General features: G+C 43.9%; 2 protein-coding genes and 1 long non-coding RNA gene across 18 annotated transcripts in view; 1 reads left to right on the forward strand and 2 right to left on the reverse strand.

Annotated features, from left to right (window-relative positions):
* LOC140624722 (uncharacterized) overlaps nucleotides 1-2,530 on the forward strand; it is a 34,777-nt gene extending 32,247 nt beyond the window's left edge. The window contains exon 4 of the long non-coding RNA XR_012024202.1: nucleotides 2,028-2,530. This is a non-coding gene — a long non-coding RNA (uncharacterized lncRNA). The remainder of the gene's footprint in view (nucleotides 1-2,027) is intronic.
* Nucleotides 1-8,084, reverse strand: part of UMPS (uridine monophosphate synthetase) — a 28,348-nt gene extending 20,264 nt beyond the window's left edge. The window contains exons 1-2 of the mRNA XM_072811650.1: nucleotides 7,616-8,084; nucleotides 867-1,020 (exon numbers count right to left, since the gene is read on the reverse strand). Coding sequence (XP_072667751.1) covers nucleotides 867-1,020; nucleotides 7,616-7,771 — 310 coding nt within the window. The 5' untranslated portion in view covers nucleotides 7,772-8,084. The remainder of the gene's footprint in view (nucleotides 1-866; nucleotides 1,021-7,615) is intronic.
* Nucleotides 8,085-13,913: 5,829 nt separating this feature from the next.
* Nucleotides 13,914-24,485, reverse strand: part of KALRN (kalirin RhoGEF kinase) — a 657,335-nt gene continuing 646,763 nt past the window's right edge. For all 16 annotated transcript variants that reach the window (XM_072811625.1, XM_072811621.1, XM_072811628.1 and 13 more), the window contains 3 exons: nucleotides 21,186-21,386; nucleotides 17,225-17,363; nucleotides 13,914-16,470 (listed from right to left, as the gene is read on the reverse strand). In XM_072811625.1, coding sequence (XP_072667726.1) covers nucleotides 15,925-16,470; nucleotides 17,225-17,363; nucleotides 21,186-21,386 — 886 coding nt within the window. In that variant the 3' untranslated portion in view covers nucleotides 13,914-15,924. The remainder of the gene's footprint in view (nucleotides 16,471-17,224; nucleotides 17,364-21,185; nucleotides 21,387-24,485) is intronic.

Genomic DNA, 24,485 nt, shown 5'->3' on the forward strand with positions numbered 1-24,485 from the left:
CTCTCTCTCTCTCTCTCATATGAGTGAATATAATCTTTAAAAAAAAGATTTTATTTATTTATTCATGAGAGACAGAGAAAGAGAGAGAGGCAGAGACGCAGGCAAAGGGAGAAGCAGGCTCCATGCAGGGAAGCCCGATGTGGGACTTGATCCCGGGACCCCAGGATCATGCCCTGGGCCGAAGGCAGAAGCTCAATCACTGAGCCACCCAGGCATCCCTGATCTGTTTTTTTAAAGCAAGCTCAACAGGGCACCTGGCTGGCTCAGTTGGTTGAGAGTCTGATTTTGGCACAGGTCATGATCTCAGAGTCTTAGGATGGAGCCCCACATTTGGTTCCCTGCTCAGCGAGGAGGCTGCTTCTCCCTCTGCCCCTACTTCCCCCCCTGCTTGTGCTCACTCTCTGTCAACTAAATACAATTTAAAAATAATAAATAAAATATAAATAAAGCAAGTTCACATGTATAAAACATACCTTATAACCTACTGCCAAGGACCCATGAAAATAAACCTTCCTTTAGAGAATTTTATGTGGCATTTCTCTTTATGCAATTTAGATTATAAACATACTAGGAAAAGTAGGTGTTCTTACAATATTCTGACGAGAGAAGGATTAGTTAAAAATGTTGGGTTTCATAGATATGGTGCAAAAGAAGCACTTTTCAACATTGTTTAGTCAATACAAAACATTTTACCCCTAGACTCTAAAGGAAAGGAAGGCGATTTACATAATAGTTAACTAATCCCTAAAGGACCTATGAAGAATATTCAAGGCAACTTTGGCAAACATCAGTGCCTAGAAGAAGAAAAAAACTATAACATTATCAGGTTACATATCAACTTAAAGCATACAATATTTTTATTTTACCATAATCCTTTGTTTCTTTCCTTCTAATAAGCATTGGAATTTGGTTGGTTGAACAGATAACTGTAGCCAATGGTAAAGCGGTATAAGGTACTCCACACACAGTGTCAAAATTGATTCCTGCATTTTGGGCAGTTTGGAATAAAATATCTGCAACCTGTAAGAAAATGAACACAAACTAAATATTATTATCTTAAATGGTATATAAATCATGTTAACATAATATTAAAGACAGTAATAAACTAATAGAAGGTAGCCTCAAACTTGATCAGAAAAGTATGTATGCCTTTTTGTTAAATGACCTCTCTATAAATTCCAGTTACAAATATAAAAACACAAGAATGAACCCACTTGTCTAAATGACTCAGAGTCTGGGACACCTGGGTGGCTCAGCGGTTGAGCAGCTGCTTTTGACTCAGGGTGTGATCCTGGAGTTCTGGGATCAAGTCCCACACTGGGCTCCTGCATGGAGCCTGCTTCTCCCTCTGCCTATGTCTCTGCCTCTCTCATGAATAAATAAATAAAATCTTAAAAAAAAAAAAAAAAGGGGAGGGGGTGCAGCCCGGGTGGCTCAGTGCTTTAGCGCTGCCTTCAGCCCAGGGTGTGATCCTGGAGACCCAGGATCAAGTCACACGTCAGGCTCCATGCATGGAGCCTGCTTCTCCTTCTGCCTCTCTCTTTTTCTGTCTCTCATGAATAAATAAATAAGATCTTAAAAAAAATAAAAATAAAAAAATAAATGACTCAGGGTCTGCTCTGAGAGCAACACAGAACGTGTTGGGGAAGGCTATGATGATGACACCAAAGACTAAGAATGGCTCCCAGTCCTCTCAGTTTCCCTTAGTAATCCATTATGATTTGACTATTTAAACCTTTCCATACACCTGGTAGCTACATTTTCTGCCTGAAAGAAGTCTTACTGAGAAGTTTCATAAGAGAAACTAAGAGAACAATACTACTTAAATTGCATCAAAAAGAATAAAATACCTAGGAATAAATTTAACCAAAGTAAAGACCTGTACACTGAGAACTTTAGGATGCTAGTGAAAGTGAAGGCAGAAATAAATGCAATGGTATTCCCTGCATATGAATTATAAATGTCTATATTACCCAAAGCAGATACAATGCAATCCCAATTACAATGGCATTTTTTTTTTTTTACAGAAATAGAACAAAGAATCCTAAAATTTGTATGGAGCCCCAAAAGACCCCAAATGGCCAAAGCAGTCTTAAGAAAGATACAGCTGAAGGCATCATACTCCCTGATTTCAGACTATACTACAAAGCTAGAGTAATCAGAAGAGTGTTCTATTGGCATAAAAACAGATACATAGATCAACAGAACAGAATAGAGCCCAGAAATAAACCTACACTTTTGTGGTCTATTAATTTATGGCAAAGGAGCCAAGAACGTACATTCTTAGGAATGGGAAAAGGACAATTTCTTCAATAAATGGTGCTGGGAAAATTGGACCACTATCTTACACCATATACAAAAATTAACACAAAACAGATTAGACTTGAATGTAAGATCTGAAACCAAAAAATTCCCACAAGAAAACATAGGTGGGAAGCTCCTTGACATAGGTCTTGGCAATGATTTTTTGGATTTGACAGCAAAACTAAAGGCAACAAAAGCAAAAATAAATAAGTGGGACTACTTCCAACTAAAAGGCTCTGTATGGTAAAAGAAACCAACAAAATGGAAAGCAACAACAACAGGGTGCCTGATTGGCTCAGTTGGTTAAGTGTCTGCCTTCAGCTCAGGTCACGACCCCAGTCGTGTATCTGTCTCCTTCTCCGTCTCCCTCCCTTCGGTTGGGTGCTCACTCACTCTCAAATAAACAAATCTTAGAAAGGAAGAAAGAAACCCACCCAAAATATTTGCAGATCATATATCTGATATGGGGTTAATATATAAAGGACTCATATACCTTAGTAACAATCAACCCAATTAAAACATAAGCGGAGACCCAGACAGACATTTTTCCAGAGAAGACAAATCACCAACACATACATGAAAAGGTGCTCAACATTACTAATTATCAGGGAAATGCAAATCAATACCACAATGAGATACCATTTCACCCTTGTCAGAATGGCTACCATCCAAAAGAGAAGAATAAGAAGTATCAGCAAGGATGTGGAGAAAAGGGACCCTTGTGTCCTGATGGCAGGACACTATGCAGCCACTATGAAAAACAGTATGGACGGTCTCAAAATATTAAAAATAGAACTACCTTATGACCCGGCAATTTCATTTCTGGGTATTTAACTAAAAAAACCAAACCAAAACACACTGATTTTAAAAGATATGTGCACCCCTATATTTACAACAGCATTTCCTACAACAGCCAAGATATGGTAGCAACCTGGGTGTCCTGTGTGGTACAATGGAGTATTACTCAGCCATAAAAAAAATGAGATCTTGTCATTTGTGACATGGGCAGACCCTGAGGGTATTATACTAAGTGAAATAAGAGAAAGACAAATACTATATGATTTCACTTATATATGGAATCTAAAAAAAACAAAAGAACAAACCAGAACTAGACTCATTCTCTAATGGCCTAGCCGTTGCCAGAAGGGAGGAGGCGGAGAAATGAGCAAAATGAGTGAAGGAGGGTGGGAGGTACAGGTTTCCAGTTACGGAAATGAATAAATTATGAGAATTAAAGGTACAGAATAGAGAATAGTGACAGATGGTAGCTACACTTGTGGTGAGCACAGCAGGAAGTAATTCATCCAATCATTATGTTGTACACCTGAAACTAAAGTAACACTGTGTGCCCGCTATACTTCAGTTTAAAAACCATCCAACAAAAGTAAAAAGAAAAAAAGAAACAGATTCATAGAGAGCTGGCAGTTAGAGCAGAGTTGGGTGGGGGGGAGATAGGAGACACAGCTGAAGGTGACTGAGGGTTTAAAATAAATGTCACTGGGAAGAAAAGTACAGCATAGGGAATATAGTCAATAATAATGTAGTCACTTTGTATGGTGACAGACGGTAACTACACTTATTGGGGTGAGCATTTCAAAATGCATATAATTTCAAATCACTATGTTGTACACGTAAAACTAATATGTAGTTTTACTATATATTATATATAGTATACTATATATGTATAGTATACATCAATTAAACATTTTTAAAAGGAAAAAAAACATTTTTAAAAGGAAAAAACCCTAAGGACTCCACCAAAAAACTATTAGAATAAGTGAATTCAGTAAAGTTGGAGGATACAAAATCAATATACAAGTATCTATACCTGTGCTTCTCTACACAAAGTAGCAGAAAGAAATCAAGAAAATAATCTTATTTACAATAGCATCAAAAGGAATTAAATACCTAGGAATAAATTTAAGACCATTAAGACTCTGATGAAAGACACTGAAGATGACCCAAGTAAATGAAAAGATACATGATGCTCATGGATTAGTAATATTAATTCTTGCTAAAATGTCCATACTATTCAAAGGGAACTACAGATTCAATACAATCCCTATCAAAATCTTAATAGCATTTTTCACAGAACTAGAACAAATAATCCTAAAATTTATGTGGAACCACAAAAGACCCAAAATAGCCAGAGAAATCCTGAGAAAAGGGATCCCTGGGTGGCTCAGCAGTTTAGCACCTGCCTTCGGCCCAGGGTGTAATCCTGGGGTCCTGGGATGAGTCCCATATCAGGCTGTCTCCATGGAGCCTGCTTCTCCCTCTGCCTGTGTCTCTGCCTCTCTCTCTGTATCCCTCATGAATAAATAAAATCTTAAAAAAAAAAAAAAAAAAAGACAAAGCTAGAAGTATCACAATCCCAGACATTAAACTACAAAGCTGAAGTAACCAAAACAGTATATAGTACTGGCACAAAAAACAGACAAACTGATCAATGGAATTGAGCACCTGGAAATAAACCCACTCACTTATGATCAATTAATCTACAACAAAGGAGGCAAGAATATACAATGGGGGGAAAACAGTCTCTTCACTATATGGTGTTGGGAAAACTGGACAGCTATAGGCAAAAGAACTAAACCAGACCGCTTTCTTACGCCATGAACTCAAATGAATTAAAGGCCTCAATGTAAGAACTGAAACTATAAAACTCCTAAAAGAAAATATCGGCAGTAAACCCTTAAAATCTCCTCAGACACAGGCAACAACAACAACAAAAAACAACTGGAATACATCAAAATAAAAAGCTTTCGCACAGGGAATAAAACCATCAACAAAACAGAAAGGTTGGGACGCCTGGTGGCTCAGCGGTTAAGCACATCTGCCTTCAGCTCAGGGTGTGATCCTGGAGTTCTGGGATCGAGTCCTGGGATCGATTCCCACATCAGGCTCCCTACATGAAGCCTGCTTCTCCCCTCTGCCTATCTCTTTCTGTGTCTCTCATGAATTTAAAACAAAAAACAAAAAACACACCAACCAAAAAACAGAAAGGCAACCTACTGCTTTTCTCTCTCCCATCAGTATGGGAGAAGACATCTGCAAATGACATATCCCGTAAAGGGTTAAGTCCAAAATATACAAAAAACTCATACAACACAGTATCAACAGAACAATCTAAAAAAATGGGTAAAGCGGGACCCCTGGGTGGCTCAGCAGTTGAGTGCCTGCCTTTGGCTCAGGGCATGATCCTGGGATCTTGGATCGAGTCTCGCATCAGGCTCCTAGCAGGGAGCCTGCTTCTCCCTCTGCCTGTGTCTCTGCCTCTCTCTCTATCTCTCATGAATAAATAAAATCTTAAAAATAAATAAATAAAAAAAAATTCATTATGCTCAGTATTCACATGTGGCTAGTGGCAACTCTACGGGATGGCACACTCAGAACCTTCAATTCAGGGTGGTCAGCAGTCCTGGCTGGTAGCTCATTGGATAGACCCCACCTCAGGCCCTGCCTCTTAGAGCTACTGGATCAGATCAACACCGCTCAACAATATTCCCAGGTGATTCATATATACTCAGAGATTGAGAAACACTGTGCTAGGAAGCTCTAATTTGTACAACAGGTTTCGTTATTTTGACCAAAAAAGTGCCTCCATCAAATAGGTCTATCCTCCGGCCTTCATTTTCGCTCCTGGCTACAAAGTGCAAAATAAAATCCCCCTTTCTAAGCAATAGCACTTCCAAACATCTTAGCAGGAGCAAGAGCTACTGAATTCTTTCCCCACCCGCATTTTCCTCTGCCCCCCACAGTTGTTTTCTCAGAGTTAAATACACAGACCTCCTTGGACTGTTTCTGTGCTCTGGACAGTGCCCCAAACTGGGCTTCCTGGCTCTTGAAAACCATGTGTCAAAGCCTGAGGTCAACGAGCAGGCTGCTCTCTGGGTCCTGATAAAAGACAGGAAACTCGACTTTTCGTTTGTGGGCCCAGTTCCTGATCTCCCACAGAAGCAAACCCTCAAAGCTTGGGCTCTATTTCTTATTTCTGCCCAAAGCACACATCTTTGGGCAGAAATGTATCTGCTTCATTAAAAAAAACAAAGGAAGCGAGGCGGCGTGGGACTCTCGATCTTGGGGTCGTGAGTTCCGGGCCCACACTTCAGCGTGGTAGTGGTAGTTAGAGATTACTTAAAACAAACAAACAAACAACCCCCCCCTTTTTTTTAAACTTTAAAAAAAGGTCTTGCAGAGTAGCGCCTGTTCACCAGCACATCCTCAGAACTTAGAAACTCTAAAATGAGTAGGGATGCGAGGGGCGGGGGGGGGGGGGGGGGGGGGCCCTGTAGGGCACCTGCCTTCCTTCCACCCAGGGCGATCCTGGAGTCCCCCAGGGCCAGTCTTGCATGGGGCTCCCTGCATGGAGCCTGCTTCTCCCTCTGCCTGTGTCTCTGCCTCTCTCTCTCTCTCTCTCTGTGACTATCATAAATAAATAAAAATTAAAAAAAAAAAAGATCTAAGTCATTCAGCCTCCTACATACTAAAAACAGATCAAATGTGTAACTTTCAAAAGTAAATCCATATTGAATTGCTAAATAAAATAAAATATAATAAACAAATAAATAAATGGTGTAACTTTCTGAAATGCCTTTCGTCATGGTGATTTCTGACTCTTTACGTACAAAAGAGCCTCGTGCCCCTTCCCTGGGGCGCCCTCTTCTTTGTGAGGACTGTGTGTACCGAGCCGCTGTCCGAACTTGAGCCCATATAAAACTGCCTCCTTTTTCTTTCTTTTTTAAAAAATACTTTATTTATTTATTCGTGAGAGACCCAGAGAGAGAGAAAAGCAGAGACGCAGGCCGAGAAGCAGGCTCCGTGCAGGGGGCCCAATGCGGGGCTCTATCCTGGGACCCGGGGTCACGCCCTGGGCCGCAGGTGGCGCTAAACCGCTGAGCCACCCAGGTGTCCCTTCCTCCTTTTCCTTCCCTTTTTTTTTTTTTTTTTTTAAATCTTATTTATTTATTAGAGACCCAGAGAGAGGGGCAGGGACGCAGGCCGAGGAGAAGCAGGCTCCGTGCAGGGGGCCCGACGCGGGGCTCTATCCCGGGCCCCGGGGTCACGCCCTGGGTCGCAGGCGGCGCTAACCGCTGAGCCCCCCGCCCCGGCGTCCCTTCCTGCCCCTGCAGTCCCCAGGAGCCGAGCAGCTCCCGGCCCCCGGGCTTCTGGGGCCGACGCCCTGGGTGCACCGCGGAGGCGGCCGCCGCTGGGCCGCCCTGCTCCCCGCCCGCAGCGCAAGTCATTCCCGCGCCGGCCGCCCGCTCCCTGCTTCCGGCCCCGTTCCTCCCTCTCCCGGGCGGGCGGGCACCTGGCTCAGAAGCCGCGGTCGCGACACGATGCCACGCAGATCGATGTAAACCGGGGAGGAGAGCCCGCTCTTCAGCACGAAGTCCCCAAACTTGAAAGCCTGCACGTCGTACAGACCGCTCACCAGGGCGCCCAGCGCGGCCTCCGCGGCGGCCATGTCCGCGCGCTCCGGGTCGCGTGCCGCAGGGGCCCGCGGCGCTCCACTGACGTCACGCGAGGGAGCCCCGCCTCTTCCGCCCTCTCTTCCGGGCGCGCCAGAGGTGGGGGGTCCTCCCGCCGCCTGCGGATGGGGCCGCTGGAGTTCGGGACTGCGCGTAGCGAGCCTGATTCCCGAGCCGTAAAGCGCAGGCTCTCCAGAAAGATGGTAGGAGTCCTGCCCGCCCCGCGGCTCAGGGCCCCCTCGGGTGTCCGCTTCCGGGCCTCACCGAGCGGTCCCGATGGAGCGCCCCGCCTTCGTGGCCGCGGGCTCCTGCGGCCGTAAAGCGCTTGGCCGGTCCCCGTTCGTGACGTCGCGCTGCGCCCCGTGGACGCTGGAGGATGACGTCTTCATCCCGGCTGGGGTAGCTCAGCGGCTCGGCTCCGGGTAATGAGTGCGGGGCGGGGGGGGTGCGGAGCTGCTGGGTCTTGCCAAGTTGACCCGCAGATCCCAGCGAGCCTGGTCTTTAGGAATAGATCCCTTGAGGTGGGGGCGGTTCCCGTAGAAGGCGATGCTTTAAAGGATGTCCTTTAGAGGCTCATGATGCTTACTCATTTACATTGATGCCGACTTCATTTCTATATATTTAATTTTATTTATTTATTCGTAAGAGACAGAGACACAGGCCGAGGGAGAAGCAGGCCTCGCGCAGGGAGCCCGACGCGGGACTCGATCCCAGGACCCCGGGGTCACGCCCTGGGCTGCAGGCAGGTGCTCAACCGCTGAGCCATCCAGGTGTCCCCTCTTTTTTTTTTTTTTTTTTTTTTTTAGGATTTTATTTATTCATGAGAGACACAGGCAGAGGGAGAAGCAGGCGCCATGCAGGGAGCCCGACGCGGGACTCGATCCCAGGACCCCGGGGTCACGCCCTGGGCTGAAGGCAGGCGCTAAACCGCTAAGCCACCCGGGCTGCCCCATTTGTCTATTTTTAGTGTCTTTTCTTTGTGCTGACCAGCCCGTGGGATGAATCTAGGCGTCTCTTTTAAGATCTTATCTATTTTGGGGATCCCTGGGTGGCTCAGCGGTTTGGCGCCTGCCTTTGTGGCCCAGGGCGTGATCCTGGAGACCCAGGATCGAGTCCCGCGTTGGGCTCCCTGCATGGAGCCTGCTTCTCCCTCTGCCTGTGTCTCTGCCTCTCTCTCTCTCTTTCTGTGCCTCTCATGAATAAATAAAATCTTTAAAAAAGATCTTCAAAAAAAAAAAATAAATGAGATTTAAAAAAAAAAACCCACATTTTTGTTCTTGTTGGCAAAATAAGCTGATCAAAACACTTTTCATCTCTGACACTCTAGCTAATCAACATTGTACCCCGAATCAGCCTCATTCACACTTGGGTGGCGCACACAGACCTGATCCCGTCCGTCGGCATAGGCTAATCCAGAGTCCACAGCACGATGCATAGATTGGTGAGATCCAGCTCAAACGGCTTGACAATTTCCTAACATAGTTGGTACCTGGAACACCAGAACGAAGTGAATGACACAGCTGAGAGTTACTTTTTTTTTTTTTTTTTTTTAATGGATAGAGAAATACCTTTGGATACTTCTCCAGGCTACAAAATTGTTGCTTTCCTCCCATAATCCTGGGCAAAAAGTGTTGTAATAATAACATGATATTTTCGACTTGTCAAAGCCTTCATATACTTGGAGAAGAGAAAAAAAAATTACCCTTTCCTTTGAACAATGGTTTTAATTAAAAAGAAAAAGACCACCAGAGATAATATCTTTAGTATAGTATATTTATAGGAATGCATAACTTGTGAGATGTACATTTTGAAGTTTCATCCATAACTTAGAACATTTACCATAGTCATAATAACAAGACAGCAGGTCATCACTTTACAACATTACACATGGGTGATTTTGACTTACAAATAAAATATTTACAACCTACCTTTACAAAACGACGTTGTGTGCATACAAAATGAACTGCAGAAAAATTTAAAAATAATAAAACAACCAAAAACCCAGAAGATACACTTAAGGCAGACCAGCAAGACACTGAAATAATTAAGGCTGTGGAATTCTTCTGCACCTTGAAAATATAGAGCTATTTATCAATACTGTGGAGTGATTTTAAATCAATTGTTACAAGCCTGATGGAAGTATGTACTTATATGTATATGTATAATGGTCCCTATGGGGAAACCTATCCATTTATGGATAAGGCCCTTTATCTGAATGGCCAGAGAAGCCCTCCAAACTCTCAAAAGACCTGGTGGGGAGGGGGGTCACTCAAAACCAATAGGTGCCAAGGCAGTTTGCAAACCAACTATTAATTATTCAGACATAAAGATACCCCTACCCTAGGTAAACAGCCTAAACGATGGTCCCATTATGTTTCAGGCTTTGTTCACTTTTCTTTGTGGACTTCAAAGGACAGCAAACAGTTCACACATGAGTAGACTCTTAACTCCACCCATCAGCCCTAATGGTTTTGAATGGCCCTAAAAGGTTTTCTAGTAGAAAAACTGACCGACCCGGGCTGTCTTCAACTGGATAGATTTCTGCATATGAGCAATAACATATACATACATATTATACACTATATACATGTACAGATGTACATATATCCATATTTTCCAACAGTTTGCATTTTTGATCACTACCGTTCTCTGACTAGGATCTCATTCTGACGGGTATGTTTCGGTTTTCACAGTCTTCACATTTGTCCTAACTACTGGTGTTACTCACCTTCCCCATAGAGTCGGCTGGAGTTTGGCAGAAACAGAAGTAAAAGCACCAGGATCAAAAAAATCAGACACAGAGATGACAGATATGGCTTAAGTTAGTAAGAGAAGATGTATGTTTTGTTAACTTCAAATTCATAACCACAGTCTCTGAGATCATGGTAACAGTCCCCATAATACTCCAGGATGTGGATTTATTTCTTGATAGAAGTCAGGCATTGATGGAACTCTTAATGCTAGCTATCCCTGGGCTAGCAAATTAGCTTGCTTCAGTTAAGTTGGGACGCCAGGAATTTTATTTGCACTTTTCCCCCACCACCCTCCCTTTTTTCAACTAACCTCACCCTCAGAAGTAACAGGTATCTGAAAAGACAGTTGATCTTGATCATTTGAACACAACTGAATCGAATCACATTTTAGAATCTCCCAACCAACAGGCTGACAGGAAAACACGATAGCCTATGAGTATTTCAGGCTTTCATGAGTATTAATTTCAAACTTTCCATAAGTGTCCCTGAAAGATGAAAATATGTCTTAGAATAATTGCTTTTTCGTCTCCTCTAACTTCTATACACATGGAAAATGCAGAAATGCCTTTCACTGAAAACATGGCCTGTGATATTTCTGTGTTCTATTTCTATATAGATTTCTCCCATGAGTAATATTTCCTATTAAAAATGTCTAGTGCTATGGACAAATTTCAGCTCTTTTTAACCCTCTAGAATTAACGAGACAGCTGAGAGCCTTGTAGTTATTAGAAAACAAATATTAACAGAGTAGCTTCCCTTTTCCTAGTGGAGTATGTATGAACCTTGTCTTTTCTAACCACCCCCCCCAGATTTATTAATTTCCAAAGGATCCCTAGACTTTAAATAGTTAAGAAAAGCCATAATGCAAATAAACCCATTGGAAGCTCGAATACTATGTTAGTTAGCCTAACCCAGACTCCATAGAGATGCTACACAGGAGAAAAAGGAACAGGAGAAAAAGGAATAAAGCCCACATTTCTCAAAACTGAACAAGGGAGTGGTGAGTTTGCACTTTTGCCCTACTACAGAGACCCATATGTTTGCAGTATTTCCTCCTCTATCAAATTTGTGGGACAAAGTTTCGGTTAATACATAGAACCACTATCTAGTTTATAATGCATTTGCTCTCTCATGTTCTCACAAATCTAAATTTCCATGCACTTTCACGTAGGCAAGCAAACGAGGAATGACTAACTCATGAGCACTGAATCATGGAGACTTTGGGAAAGCAAATATGCTACTCCTGAAACACCTGATTATCTCAAAAAAAAAAAAAAAAAATCCAAGGTTTTCCTTCCAAAATCCAACAGTTCAATTCACTTCTACACCCATGCATGTAGTTTGCCCCATGTAAGGGATGCTGATGAGATTCTGAGGAAATGAGTTGTGGTATCAAACAACACTTTATTCTCACTTCTGCACTTCCAGGGAGGAAAGTGGCTGTTTGAGTTGGTCTCTGTCAATTTTTCCAGAGCATAAAGCTTGAGAAGAGAGAGTAGCAGTTGCTTTGGAGGGCATCCTATTCTGGGTCTGCCATCAGAAATATTGGAGAAAACAGTTTATTCACACAAGACCATCAGCTCTCCTAACCTTTTTCTGTAGACAAGCTTTTCAAATGATTGAAATTACAGGCTAAGACCAAGTAACATTTAGACAAAGAGCACCTGGTACTTCCAATTAAAATCAATTTACACAATTTATCTTATGAGTTTGCAAATGGTTTCCTAAAACATGAATATTGAAAACCCGGAATGTTCAAAGTCACTATCAATAAAATCCTTAGCACTGGCAGTGTATAGCACTTTAAGAAAATCAAAGTATTTTTTAGACATCCCAACTATGCTATTTTTGCAAGATTCCTATGAGATTAAAGTCCCTCCTCCTTCCACCACCACCAGCGCTCCCATTTTAACAATGGGGACATTTGGGACAGAAAAAACAAAGACTTTCTGTAAGAAAGGACGAATCAGGAAGAGCTGAGGTTGAAACTCAAGAATTCCTGGCCTCACCCTATATTCAGATGTTTTCATTGAAAAGATAGTTTAACATAAAAAAAAAAATGCTGCAGTATCAGTCAATCTAAGTACAACGAGCTTCTTTATCTCCCATCCTCCCCTCTGAAAGGCACTACTATTTATAAAGGCTTTGTGAATGACAAAGCGACAAAGTGGTGAAGCCAGCTTTTCCTCTGCTTCCTCTACTCCCCCAAAAGTGTTATGGCTGTGGGGGTCCTGAAGGACACCTCCGACATTACAATTTTTTTTCTTAAAAATTTTCCCACATTCAGCTGTAAGTGAATATAAATCTATTTAATTGGAAATAAATGTAAAAGATGCAGTAAGTCATATCTTTAAAAAAGCATTATGAGTTGTCCCTGATCTCTTCCTTCTTTCTGCATCCCACCCTTACAAAACGAAACAAACCCCAAAACTCTATGTAACGAATATAATAAGCCAAGCAAGAAACTTACGACTTTAACCAACATTAATTTTTCCCATTTCAACTGGAAGTTCACCCGCACGAATTCCTAGTGAAGTTTCGATTTCAAGAACTACGACAATTATGGTGGAAGTGGACCATTTTCTCTTCTCTCCTCTCTCTACCACAAAGTCATAAATATCTGGCAAAACAGGTACATGAAAGTGGTTTCTAATCCTTTTTGCTTCAGGCAGTTGCCCACAGAGCAACCTCAAGTACACTTCCCAGCCCCACCTGCAGGGATTCCTTGTTATTTCCAACTGGCTCTGGAGAATTCTTGAAGCAGGACTGCTGTGTATTGGGGAAGGAACAGGGGCTTTGCAGACAGGGCACCTCTCTGTTAGTTTTCTTTAGTTACCAAACTATATAAAATACACACCCTTTCTCTTAGGGCCTCTATTAAATTTACTCTAGTCTAATGATTGTACTTTGGCTCCAGTTAACAGAATCAGACTACTTTTCATTTCTACGTCTAACCTCTCCTGTCTCCTCACTTCCCCAACGTGTGTACGTGGGAGGAGGGGAGATCCCACGCAAGCCCACACCGGGGGCGTCCCTGGTACGTTCTGATGTAAACGCTGATATCGAAGCTTTGGCTCTAACATTCTGTCAGCTGCCCTCCCACAACAGGATTTCGCGAATGCTCCTCTGTGCCCTCTCTGCACACTGTCCAAGGCCCTCATCTTCTCCAGCAGAAACTCAGCCCATCTCTTACATGGTCATAAAAACTCTAAAGGACTCAGCAGGGAGTTCTGTAGTCCTCGTACACAGTGGACAAGACAGACCTTGCCAAGCCGCACTTGATGGGTATTCGCAACCCTCAGCACCTGCCCTCCATCCCGAGATGAGCCCTTGGGACCAGGCTCTCTTCTTTTAGGCTAGATCTCACAATGAAGACATGTTTACTAAAAGGCTTTTTTTTTTTTTTTTTTAGTAAATGTTTTAAATTTTAAAATATCATATCAGATAGTATTTGTATATACACGTAGGTTTAAGTGGAGACTAGGGGGTTTGGTCAGGGGCGGGCTCGGAGCAAGGGCGCCTTGGTGACCCAGGGTCATTTGGAACTAGGAACCAAATACAGGTGGAATCAGTATCCAGGTATTTGGTTAATCCTAAAAATACGAAGTGCTATCTAGTCTTATTGCTTGTACTTCCTACTAATTGATTAATCTATAATCTTGGATGGGATGAGGTGGAGGGTGAAGGAGGAAGTCGACTGATGAGTATTCTCAATTCTACATTTCCGCTGTGGGAAGAAGTGTTTTTATATATTAAAGTTCAGGCTTCGTTTCCACCATTCTTTTTCATTTAGATAGATTTGTAATTCTATTAATCCTCCCTAAACTCTCTGCGCGCACTTCTGTGCCACACGCTTCGAATTTTCTCCATCCTCTCATAGGAGAGAAGTGATGCCATTCAACCTGATTTGAGGACACATACTTGAGTTACAGTCTTAAAATATTATTTGCATAACAGCAATTTTCAAAACACATCCCAGAAAACAAAGGGTGGATCATGTACCAACACAAAAAAACCCCCGAATCTTCCCCCAAAACAAAGAAAAACAATCATGAAATGCCCAGGCTGAATTTTTTTTTTCCCCCACTAGTGGGGTAAAGGGCAGTTCAGAATCACCTCGTGTGGAGAATACATGCCAGAAAGCAGCGTTGGCCTCAAAAGTGCAATTAGTCCTTTTGGTCCGGGGAAATATCAGCGGCTGAGTGGTGATAGGTACGGCAATCACAGTTAAAACTCAATGCTCTGTTAGAGTGATATATCAGATTTTATTCCATGGCTTCAAAAAGGACTTAGGACCAGGCCTTTAAAGGCCTATATGGCTGCCTCCTTTTGGTAAGTACCCCTTAGCTTCCACAAGGGGTTAGAAATAAAGCAAGCCACCTTTCTGAGCACTGCATTCTACAGCTGTAGAAGAAGTCAGAAAGTGTTGTTCCGTTGTTCGTAGGAACCGTAGGAAAGGTTTCTATTTGCCCTTTTGTGTGAACCTGTTATATTCATTACCTAGTTCGAACCGAGTGTAGACATAAAAATAGCCCCACAACTCTTAACTGTATTTGGACTGATTTCCCGGCAGGCTTTCCTGCCAGATTAACTCTGAGCTGCCAGTGAATTTGGGGGTAGCGTTTCATATACAGAACCTCTGTTAATCAAATAGTGGTGACTGAGAGAAAAATCTTCTCATTCACAGGTTGCAAAAGGGTAACATTGCTTTCTCTTAATGCACAGGTTCTGGTAAAAGATTTCTATACAAGATTTATAAAATGCTCTAAAAAACTTGTCATCTAATTGTGCTTAGTCAAAACAATGTAATGCTTCGGTAAATAAATTACTGTCTTAACTGGAGCACTCAAAGTTACTTATGATTGATCTCATATATACCTCTATATTATAAAACTCTGAAACCTGAATGGGATATATTTTACCGTATGTGTATATGTATCCTATTAAGAAACTATATCTAAGTAATCTAAACCAGAATAGTTGACATACATGACATCTCTGTTAAATAGAACTTTTTTTGCTTAAAATTTCAGCAGAGTTAGAAACCGTCGGTACTCACTACAGTGAGCTTCGGCTTTGCCCAGTTAACCACGCATTTTGGAACGCACTGTTCACACTTTATAACAGCTAACATTCTTGTCATCCTTGCCCCCCTCTTTAATGCTTTGGGTGACTCTTGGCATCTTTCTCTCTTCTAACGACCTTCTGAAAAGCCCCTGGATTTAGGGTAATTTTACTGCTGCCCAGACCCTGAATAACCACTGACGAGGTTTAAGAGGTACATCTCTCAAGCCAGAGAACTGCATGGAGTGAACTAACAGAATTATTTACAGACATTCAGTCTTGCTTTGGTTCACACTGCACTTCCATGTGGAACCCCAAGGGCTAGGAGACAGCTACGTCCCTTGGTTCACCCGGTTGACAATGTAGCTCTTGACATTGGGAATGGGCCGCACGTCGTTCTGATGCTTGCGGCGCTCGATGAAGCATGCCAGGCGGGAGGTGTCCAGGGGGATCTTGGAGTAGCTGCCGTTATGAGGCTGCAGCCAGGGATGCTGCAGGCAGGTGGCTGCCGTGGGCCTCCTCCGAAAGTCCTCCTGTAGGATCACGTTGATGAAGTCTCTGGCAGCATTGCTCACGCCACAGAAGTATTCGTGCGGGAAGCTGAAGTCCACCCTGCACACATTGATACAGGTCTCCTCTTTACTCTCATCCAAGAAGGGGGACACCCCACTCAGCATGACATACGTCAGAACCCCGATGCTCCAGATGTCTGTGCCCAGGGAGACGGGGATGCCTTGGATCACTTCCGGGGCAGCAAACTCGGGGTTCCCCAGCAGGTGGTGGATGTGGAAGTGACCCGAGATCTGGACAGCATCCTCCAGGTCGATGAGCTTCACCCGAGGCACCGGGATGCGTAGGTCAATGAGCAGGTTTTCGGGCTGAGGGGATGCGGGCGTGAGGGAGAAGAGAAGGCAAGTTCAGCTCCCCGTCCCGACCACCCGCAGGACTCTGGTGGCTCACCCACGGCTCTGCTGTTCTGTGACAAAGCCTAGAGCGCGAGAAATTGCCTACGCAGAGCACACGGGCGCCTTTAAACTAGACTGAGTTCTGGGGCGCCTGGGTGGCTCAGTGGGTGGAGCACCTGCCTTCAGCTCGGGTCATGATCCCGGGGTCCTGGGATGGAGCCCCACATCGGGCCCCCAACGCTTGGGCTCTCCTGCTCTCTCCAATACATAAATAAAATCTTAAAAAAAAAAAAAAAAACTAGACTGAATTCTGAGTTTGGGCAGCATTTCAGAGAAGCTGTTTGACATTTCAAATCATGTCTTCTCAACTACCCCCTGCTTCTCCACTGGCTCACAATAAGAATGAAACGTTCAGTTTGGAAAACGGGGGCTTCTTTTGGAGCACCACAGAGACCTGACATTTATGGGCTTCCTTCCAAAATGTCAGGGGTAAAAGTGGTAGAAGCTTCCCCACCTTCTCTCACCCCAGATGTCACCGTGACTCCGGTGTGTTCATTAATTCACGGAGAACATGCTCAAAGTTGTGTGACGACCCAGTCTCCGTTTAATATTTGTAAGGATTCTAATCTATGTCAATAAAATGACTTAGACTGTACATCTCTCAAGGGTAAATGAGTGACAGGTCGGACTTAGCCATTTCCCTGCGAGGGCAGCTATTGCTTATTACCTTTATGTCCAAATGGGCAACCCTGCAGTTGTGAAGGTACTGGAGAGCTTCCATGATGTCTCGGATGTAGAAGGCTACCTTCTCTTCCATCAGCTCGTCATGATTCATAAGGTAGTCTAAGAGCCGGCCATCATCCATCCTGGAAGGGGGAGGAAAAGGCAAAGGAAGTAGGTCTGTAAAGAAATGGCAAGCTGACTCATACAAATCCGTCAGAGCTTTAAAATCTCTCCTACTCCCTCTTACAAACGGAGGTCTATGCTGCCACACATGCATATTGTATCTATTTGTTTGCTTGTTTACTTATCTGTAAGCTTTTACTTATTTATTCGTGAGAGACACCGAGAGGAGAGACACAGGCCGAGGGAGAAGCAGGCTCCATGCAGGGAGCCCGACGTGGGACTCGATCCCAGGACCCTGGGATCACAACCTGAGCCCAAGGGAGATGCTCAACCACTGAGCCACCCAGGTGCCCCACACATGCATATTTTAGTTAGAGCCCCAAATTAATGTTTAGAACTAAAATCAGTTAATTTAAAAATCACACATGTGATGTGCTCCACGGAAGAAATCTGTGTAACCTGAAGACACATTCTATGTTATTGAACTTGAAATTTTCTCACGAGGGGAAAGGTCTGACACTCCATTAAAAGGTTAGATTGCAAAGAGAGAAAGTCTTGAGAGAGAGAGAGCGCGCACTTTCTGATTAACAGGACGCCTGGGGGGCTCAGCCTTTGAGCATCTGCCTTCAGCCCAGTTCCAGTGAATTTTGATTCACTGGAACCTGGTGGCTGTGAGCTGCCCCAAAAATGTTGTGCAAATTCCTTTCATTTATCAGTTTTCAGTTGAGGAAAATAGAAAGTGGGCAAAGTTTGTCTTATGCAATCTTGACCCTTTTTTGGATCCTTTGCCTTTTGAGCAATTTTCTAATTGTAAAACCCGTGACCGAGAACATGGATGGTGGAGCCAGCTAGATCCAGATTTTTTTTTTTTAAAGATTTTATTTATTTATTCATGATAGTCACACATACAGAGAGAGAAGGGCAGAGACACAGGCAGAAGGAGAAGCAGGCTCCATGCTGGGAGCCTGACGTGGGACTCGATCCCGGGTCTCCAAGATCGCTCCCCGGGCCAAAGGCAGGCGCCAAACCGCTGCGCCACCCAGGGATCCCTAGATCCAGATTTGAATCCTGATTCTATCACCTAGAGGCCGGGGGGCTTGGGACAAGTCAATTAAACTCCGTGTTGGTTTCTTCATTTTTAAACTGGAAATCACAACAGCAATCACGTTATGAGGGCCGTGCAAGAATCAAGTGAGACAATGAGGCCTTTGAACATAATTGGTAGCAGTCGTAAGTGCTCAGTAAACAGTATTTCCAGGTCCCCCGCGCCCTCTTAAGGAAGGAGTTGACCAGATGTCAGACTGCTATTCTCTGTGCATTGAGCTGACAAAGGCACATTCCCCAGAAATGCTCAGGCAGGGGAGCTTGAGCCAGAGGCAGAAACGACCTTACCTCCTCCCCACCCCGCCCCACTCCAGCCAAGTTTCCCTCCCCTTCTCTAGCCGGTTCCTTCCCTCCTGGTCTCTCCTGCTGCTCTCCTTGACAGGAGTGAAGCCCTAGGACCCTGCCAAGGGTGGGGTGGGTGTGATAAGCATGGAATGAAGTAGGATTGGGTTAGGTGCACCCCACCCTTCTCGCAGCACTGCTCCCAGACCTGCACGTCTCAGCACCAGGCTCACTCTCAAAGCTTTTGGGTAATGCAGATGCCCAGGCCCCCCTCAAACTAGGCGATCAGAACCTCGGTTGCCTGACGGAGAAAAGCTCTACAAGAGATTCGGGTGGCCACCAAGGAGGTGATCTCTGGTCACAGGGTTTACCTCAGGCGCGGCCTCTCCACTGATCTTTCCTGGACCTCTAGTCCCACAAACACATTTCTATGTTCTCTCACAGCAACTCTCTCCAAAATACATGGTTCTTTCTCAGCATTTGCCACGTTAAACTGAAATCATTCACTTGCCGATTGGTCTTCGTCATCAGACTTTGGACTTCTCAAAGACAAGAGCCACCATCTTCTCATCTTTATTCCTTCCCCGCGGGCCCAGGTCCACACAGACGCTGGCCCACAGGGAGTGCTCAGTAAACATTTGCTAAACTGGCTCAATCCGCCATTCATCTGATTTAATCCCTGTAACATCTCTGAGAAGTGGAAATAATTCTTCAGACTTCACAGATGAGGACCTGAGGCCCCGGAATCTAAAGGCCCTGCCCCAAATCACAGAGCTGGGATCAGAGTCCAGGCTCTTCATTCAAGAATTGCACTGTGGCAGCCTGGTAATCGGCATGGCTCCTTGGAACGATGCAAGCTGGCCAATGTGAAGGGGCAAAGGGTCCTGGGTCTGCCCTATTACCTTGATACGCAAGTGATGATACCTTTTTACTGGAACTCGGGTGTCACACATTGTCACATGTAAATGAAAATAGTTCACTGCCAACAAAATACACCTTTTGAGTTAGGAAGCTCCCAAGAAACAGGTTCGGTTCTGGAAGCCTGCTTATAAGTGTGTTTGTTAAATCCAAGGTGACAGTTGATCTACTACACAGCTATGTAACGTATCACAAAAGAATTACAAATATTAATAGAGTTGGTTCTGTTTTGTTTCTTTTCAACCAATTAAAAAAATGTAGCTAAAGATATTTCGCCTTTTGGATGTCTTTTTTTCAACATAAATAAATTTTAGGTTACTGCTTCAAAGGCCCTCATACACAAACACCTGGACAAACCAGCACACAAGAGCCACACTAAAATGACAACTGAAAAGCTGTAATTGGGGGCACTTCTGAACATAGGCTCATGCGGAGCCATACACAGCACTGGTCTTGGGTGCAGGGTCATTGGCAGGCATCTGATGACATTTCTATGAGGGCTCCATACTTCTGAAAGGACTTTGTTCTTTTTAGCCTCTGTTAGACCCTTGTGAACCACAGGACACGATCTCTGTTCTTAGCTTGGGGGCCATAGTGGCGGAGAATGTGCTTTATTTGATGCATTCCGGGGCCAAGTATATGATTGCCCGAGTTTCTAGAAAATCTGGAATGAGTGGACTATTTCAAAGGTAAGGCCCCACTTTATTTTTTATTATTTTTTAAAGATTTTATTTGAGAGAGAGAGAGTGCGAGAACAGTGGGAAGGGGCAGAGGGAGAAGGAGAAGCAGACTCCCTGCTGAGTGGGGAGCCTGACAGAGGGCTTGATTCCAGGACCCTGGGATCATGACCTGAACTGAGGCAGATGCTTAACGGACTGAGGCACCCAGGCATCCCCAGGTTAAGGCTCCACTTTATTTTTCATTTATTTTTTTTTTTAATTTTTTATTTATTTTATTTATTTATGATAGTCAGAGAGAGAGACAGAGAGAGAGAGAGAGAGAGAGGCAGAGACACAGGCAGAGGGAGAAGCAGGCTCCATGCACTGGGAGCCCGATGTGGGATTCGATCCCTGGTCTCCAGGATCGCGCCCTGGGCCAAAGGCAGGCGCCAAACCGCTGCGCCACCCAGGGATCCCAAGGCTCCACTTTAAAAGGAACTTCTTGGGTGGTAGACCGTGGAGGCTGTGGCAGTGGAGCGATGCACAAACCCCTCTTTCATTTCAACTCCACCCCTGTCAATAAGCCAACTGTTGATAAACTTTCCCTAAACCCCTGCCCAGTCCACGAGTCCATAATAGAAAGAACATGAGAATCAGAGCACGGCAGATACGGGTTCATGTCCCAGCTTCCCTAGTTGTAAGGATCTTCCTTATTGCTGATTTTTCTAATTGATAAATGGGAACCACATTTTTATAAAATGGATGGGACATACAACACTATGTACACCGCAGGACGTTGTACAAAACGTGACTGCCACTTCCAGCAGACAATAAATAGCCCAAACAGCTGGAGATCCCCTAAGAAAAGCCTGTACTTACAGTTCTAAAATCAGGATGTAGGATGTAGGGGACTCATAGGTGTCATGGAGAGTGATGTACTGGGGGTGCTGCAGGTGCTGAAGCAGGGCAGCCTCGTGGGCAGCTTGCTCTTTTTTCTTCATTTTTTTGCTGACGAATTTCACGGCGACATCCTTGCGGGTAGCCTTGTGAATGCACTTCTTTACTATGGAGAAACGGCCTCTGGAAGGCGAAAGGGAGAAAGCATGTTGCTAAGCTTCATCAATCAAGTAGGTCTTGTTTTATTCAAGGATGCGTGAAGTTTTATCTGAAATGGTTAGACTAACATTTTATTAGGAATCCTACTTTCCTCCTTTTAAATTATTATGTTATCTTTCAGAAAGGCCATGTTTTCCTTCCTTAGCATTTCAGGGTTCTTTGAGATGCGGAAAACTAATATCGTTTTTAGTCAATAGATTTCTCCATCACTTTGAACAACCACCACGGGGTCAGTTTTCTAAGTGGAGTATATTTCTCTAAAATACAACAATAATAATGTTAAAGAAGGAGGAATTCTACTCTGATAATTTCAAAGACTTTTTTTTTCAAAGACATTCTCTAAAGAGACAAGTTTTCTTTTTTTTTTTTTTTCATATTATCTTGGTATTTATTATCTTGGTATCTTCCTAATATACACAAAAGTAGAGAGAATAATAGATCTGTGCACCCAGCAGCCAGCTTCAATAATTATCAACATTTTGCCAATTTTATTCCATCTATTCCTTTCCTACCTCTTGCCTTTCCCTGTAGTATTTTTAGCAAAAATCCAGATATCATGTTATTTCACTCATAAATACTTCAGTTTGCATTTCTAATTGACAAGGACATTTAAAAATGTATAACCACCATGTCATCTTCACATCTAACCAAATTAGCCAGACCTAAAATAGAATGGTTCCCAGACTCAGCTGCAGCCCAATAGGAGCTAGTAAGAAAGTGAATTAGAAGGGGAACTGGTCAGCAATGGGACCAGAGAAAGGGAGTCAGAGGTGACAAGCAGTGCCACCCTAGGCCTGTCCCTGCGGCACCCTGACCCATGAGTAGAGGAGTCAAGAGTCCATCCCTCTAGGGGAAATGGCTGCATCCAATACCATGGGCACCATGAAGATTGTCCAGCTGACTCCTTGACCTCGCTCTGTGCTCACCAAGTGGCTTTCTGACAATAATAATGTTTTTCCATGATAGATTTTCACTAAAGAAGAGAATATGCCAATCAATACTAATTGATTAGCAAATACTAATTGAATGCCCATTATACAGAAGACGTTATTCTTTTTGCACAGTAAGCAAATATTTGGTCAAACTGATAGTTCTATATCATAAAATAATAAATTACTTTTTTAAAAAAAGTAATCTCTATGCCTAATCTGGGGCTCCAACTCATGGTTCTAAGATCAAGAGTTGCATGCTCCACTGACTGAGCCAGCCAGGCACCCCTTCATTATTATTTTTTTTTTTTTTTTAGATTTTATTTATCTGAAAGCCAAAGAGGGAGAAAGCACGAGTGTGGGGAGGAGGAGAGGGAGAGGGACAAATAGACTCTGCACTGAGCCCGGAGCCTGAGGCAGGGCCCAATCTCACTACCCTGAGATCATGACCTAAGCCAAAGACAAGAGGGAGGCGCTCAACCACCTGAGCCACCCAGGCACCCCCATTCTGGCTTTTAACAGCACTCTCTTGTTTGATTATCAGAGGTCATTCTTTCCAGAGGACTTTGGATGCATGAAAACAATTGAATGCTAAGGAGAGCTCGCCTGAACTGAGTGGCCATGTTCAGGTGCTCCTATATCTCAATTTTTAAAAAGGGTTTTATTTATTTATTTGAGAGTGAGAGAGTTTGGGCAGAGGGAGAAGCAGGCTCCCCACTGAGCAGACAGCCTGATGAGGGCTTGATTCCAGGACCCCAGGATCATGACCTGAGCCAAAGTCAGCTTAACCGGCTGACCCACCCAGGTGTTCCTGTACCTCAGTTTTTTTTTAAAAAATTGTGCTTATCGAAGTTATGCATCCCCATGATTTAAAAAGTCAATTAGCTTTAAGGTTTCTTATTAAAACAAATAGTATCCCATCCTCCCACCCCCATTTTCCTCACCTAAGTGGCAGTTTAACATACTAGTTAATTATATTTTAGCCTATTGTTTGGGTAGTCTATGTCTGTGTGGCTAATTCTTGGTGTTTGACACCAACTCTGGAAAGGGAGATGTTATCCTCTCTCCCCTCCCTGTCCCCATCACATGGCCACTTTCTCCATCCCGTCCTCCCAGCAGAATGATATTTTAATCAATATTCAGGGTTTCCGTTATTGCAACTAGGTCAGGGGCTATGCACAGTTGAAGCTCAGTAAACTACGAATATTTTCCTTTTCGTGATAGAATTCAGTCCTCATTTCTGACAAAGAGTGCTCCTTCTGAGGACCACTCCAAGATTAATCTGGGACTAAGAAGTCACTGCAGGGTAACTGAGTGGTGGTTTATATTGTAGTTCAGTCCTCAAAGCCTTGCTCAGCTTCAGTGCTTTGTGTTCTATCTCTGCACAGCTTGAAAGCAGCCCAGGATTTGTGTTGTTCCATGCACAGAATTAGGGGATCTCCTTCTTTGGCTCTTCTCATTGAGATTTCCCACACATTCTTTGGCTCCCATGGGCCCGTCTTTCTAGATGGGATTCCTTCAGAGTTTTAGCTTCTTGCTTAAGTTAAAGCAAGGAGACAAAGAAGGGAGGCAGGGAATGGCATTTTCCTCCTTTGTTCAGCTTGAAGGGGATCCTCTTTCCTGCCTTTTGGCCAGAACGATGGGTTTCTTTTGGAGCTGCTCCCTGTGCATGCTGCTCAGTTCCCTAGTTTGGCCCACCCTTGGGTTAAACCCAACAAACCAACCAGAGAATTCACTGCCACTGTCCTGGACTCGCTTCAAGTTTTAACTGAGCTCCCCATTCTCCCTGTTATTTGCTTTTCAGAATCTTGAGGTAGTTGCTTTTTGGTATTTTGTCCGGGGATTCTGGTTGTCAGTGGGAGAGATGGGCTACCATGGGCTTACTGTCTACCTTGGCCCGCTCTGGAAGCTGGCTGACTCTAAAAGCTGGAGACTGAACAGTGTTTGGAAGCTTTGAGTGTGGGGGGTGGAGCCTGTCAGCTCGCCCAATCACTGTAGGGTGGATCTGAGTGGATGGTTTAGTTGGGAAAGCTCCAAAGTCAGTATCTTTAAGACTTTCTTCTTGGGCTGGCCAGATTTCCCAGAGAAAGATCCTCCTACTTCCTGCCTGGGCAGAGAAGCCCCAATTGTCCGC

The sequence above is a fragment of the Canis lupus genome, chromosome 35 (genome assembly GCF_048164855.1).
Source record: "Canis lupus baileyi chromosome 35, mCanLup2.hap1, whole genome shotgun sequence".
Classification (NCBI taxonomy): Eukaryota; Metazoa; Chordata; class Mammalia; order Carnivora; family Canidae; genus Canis; species Canis lupus.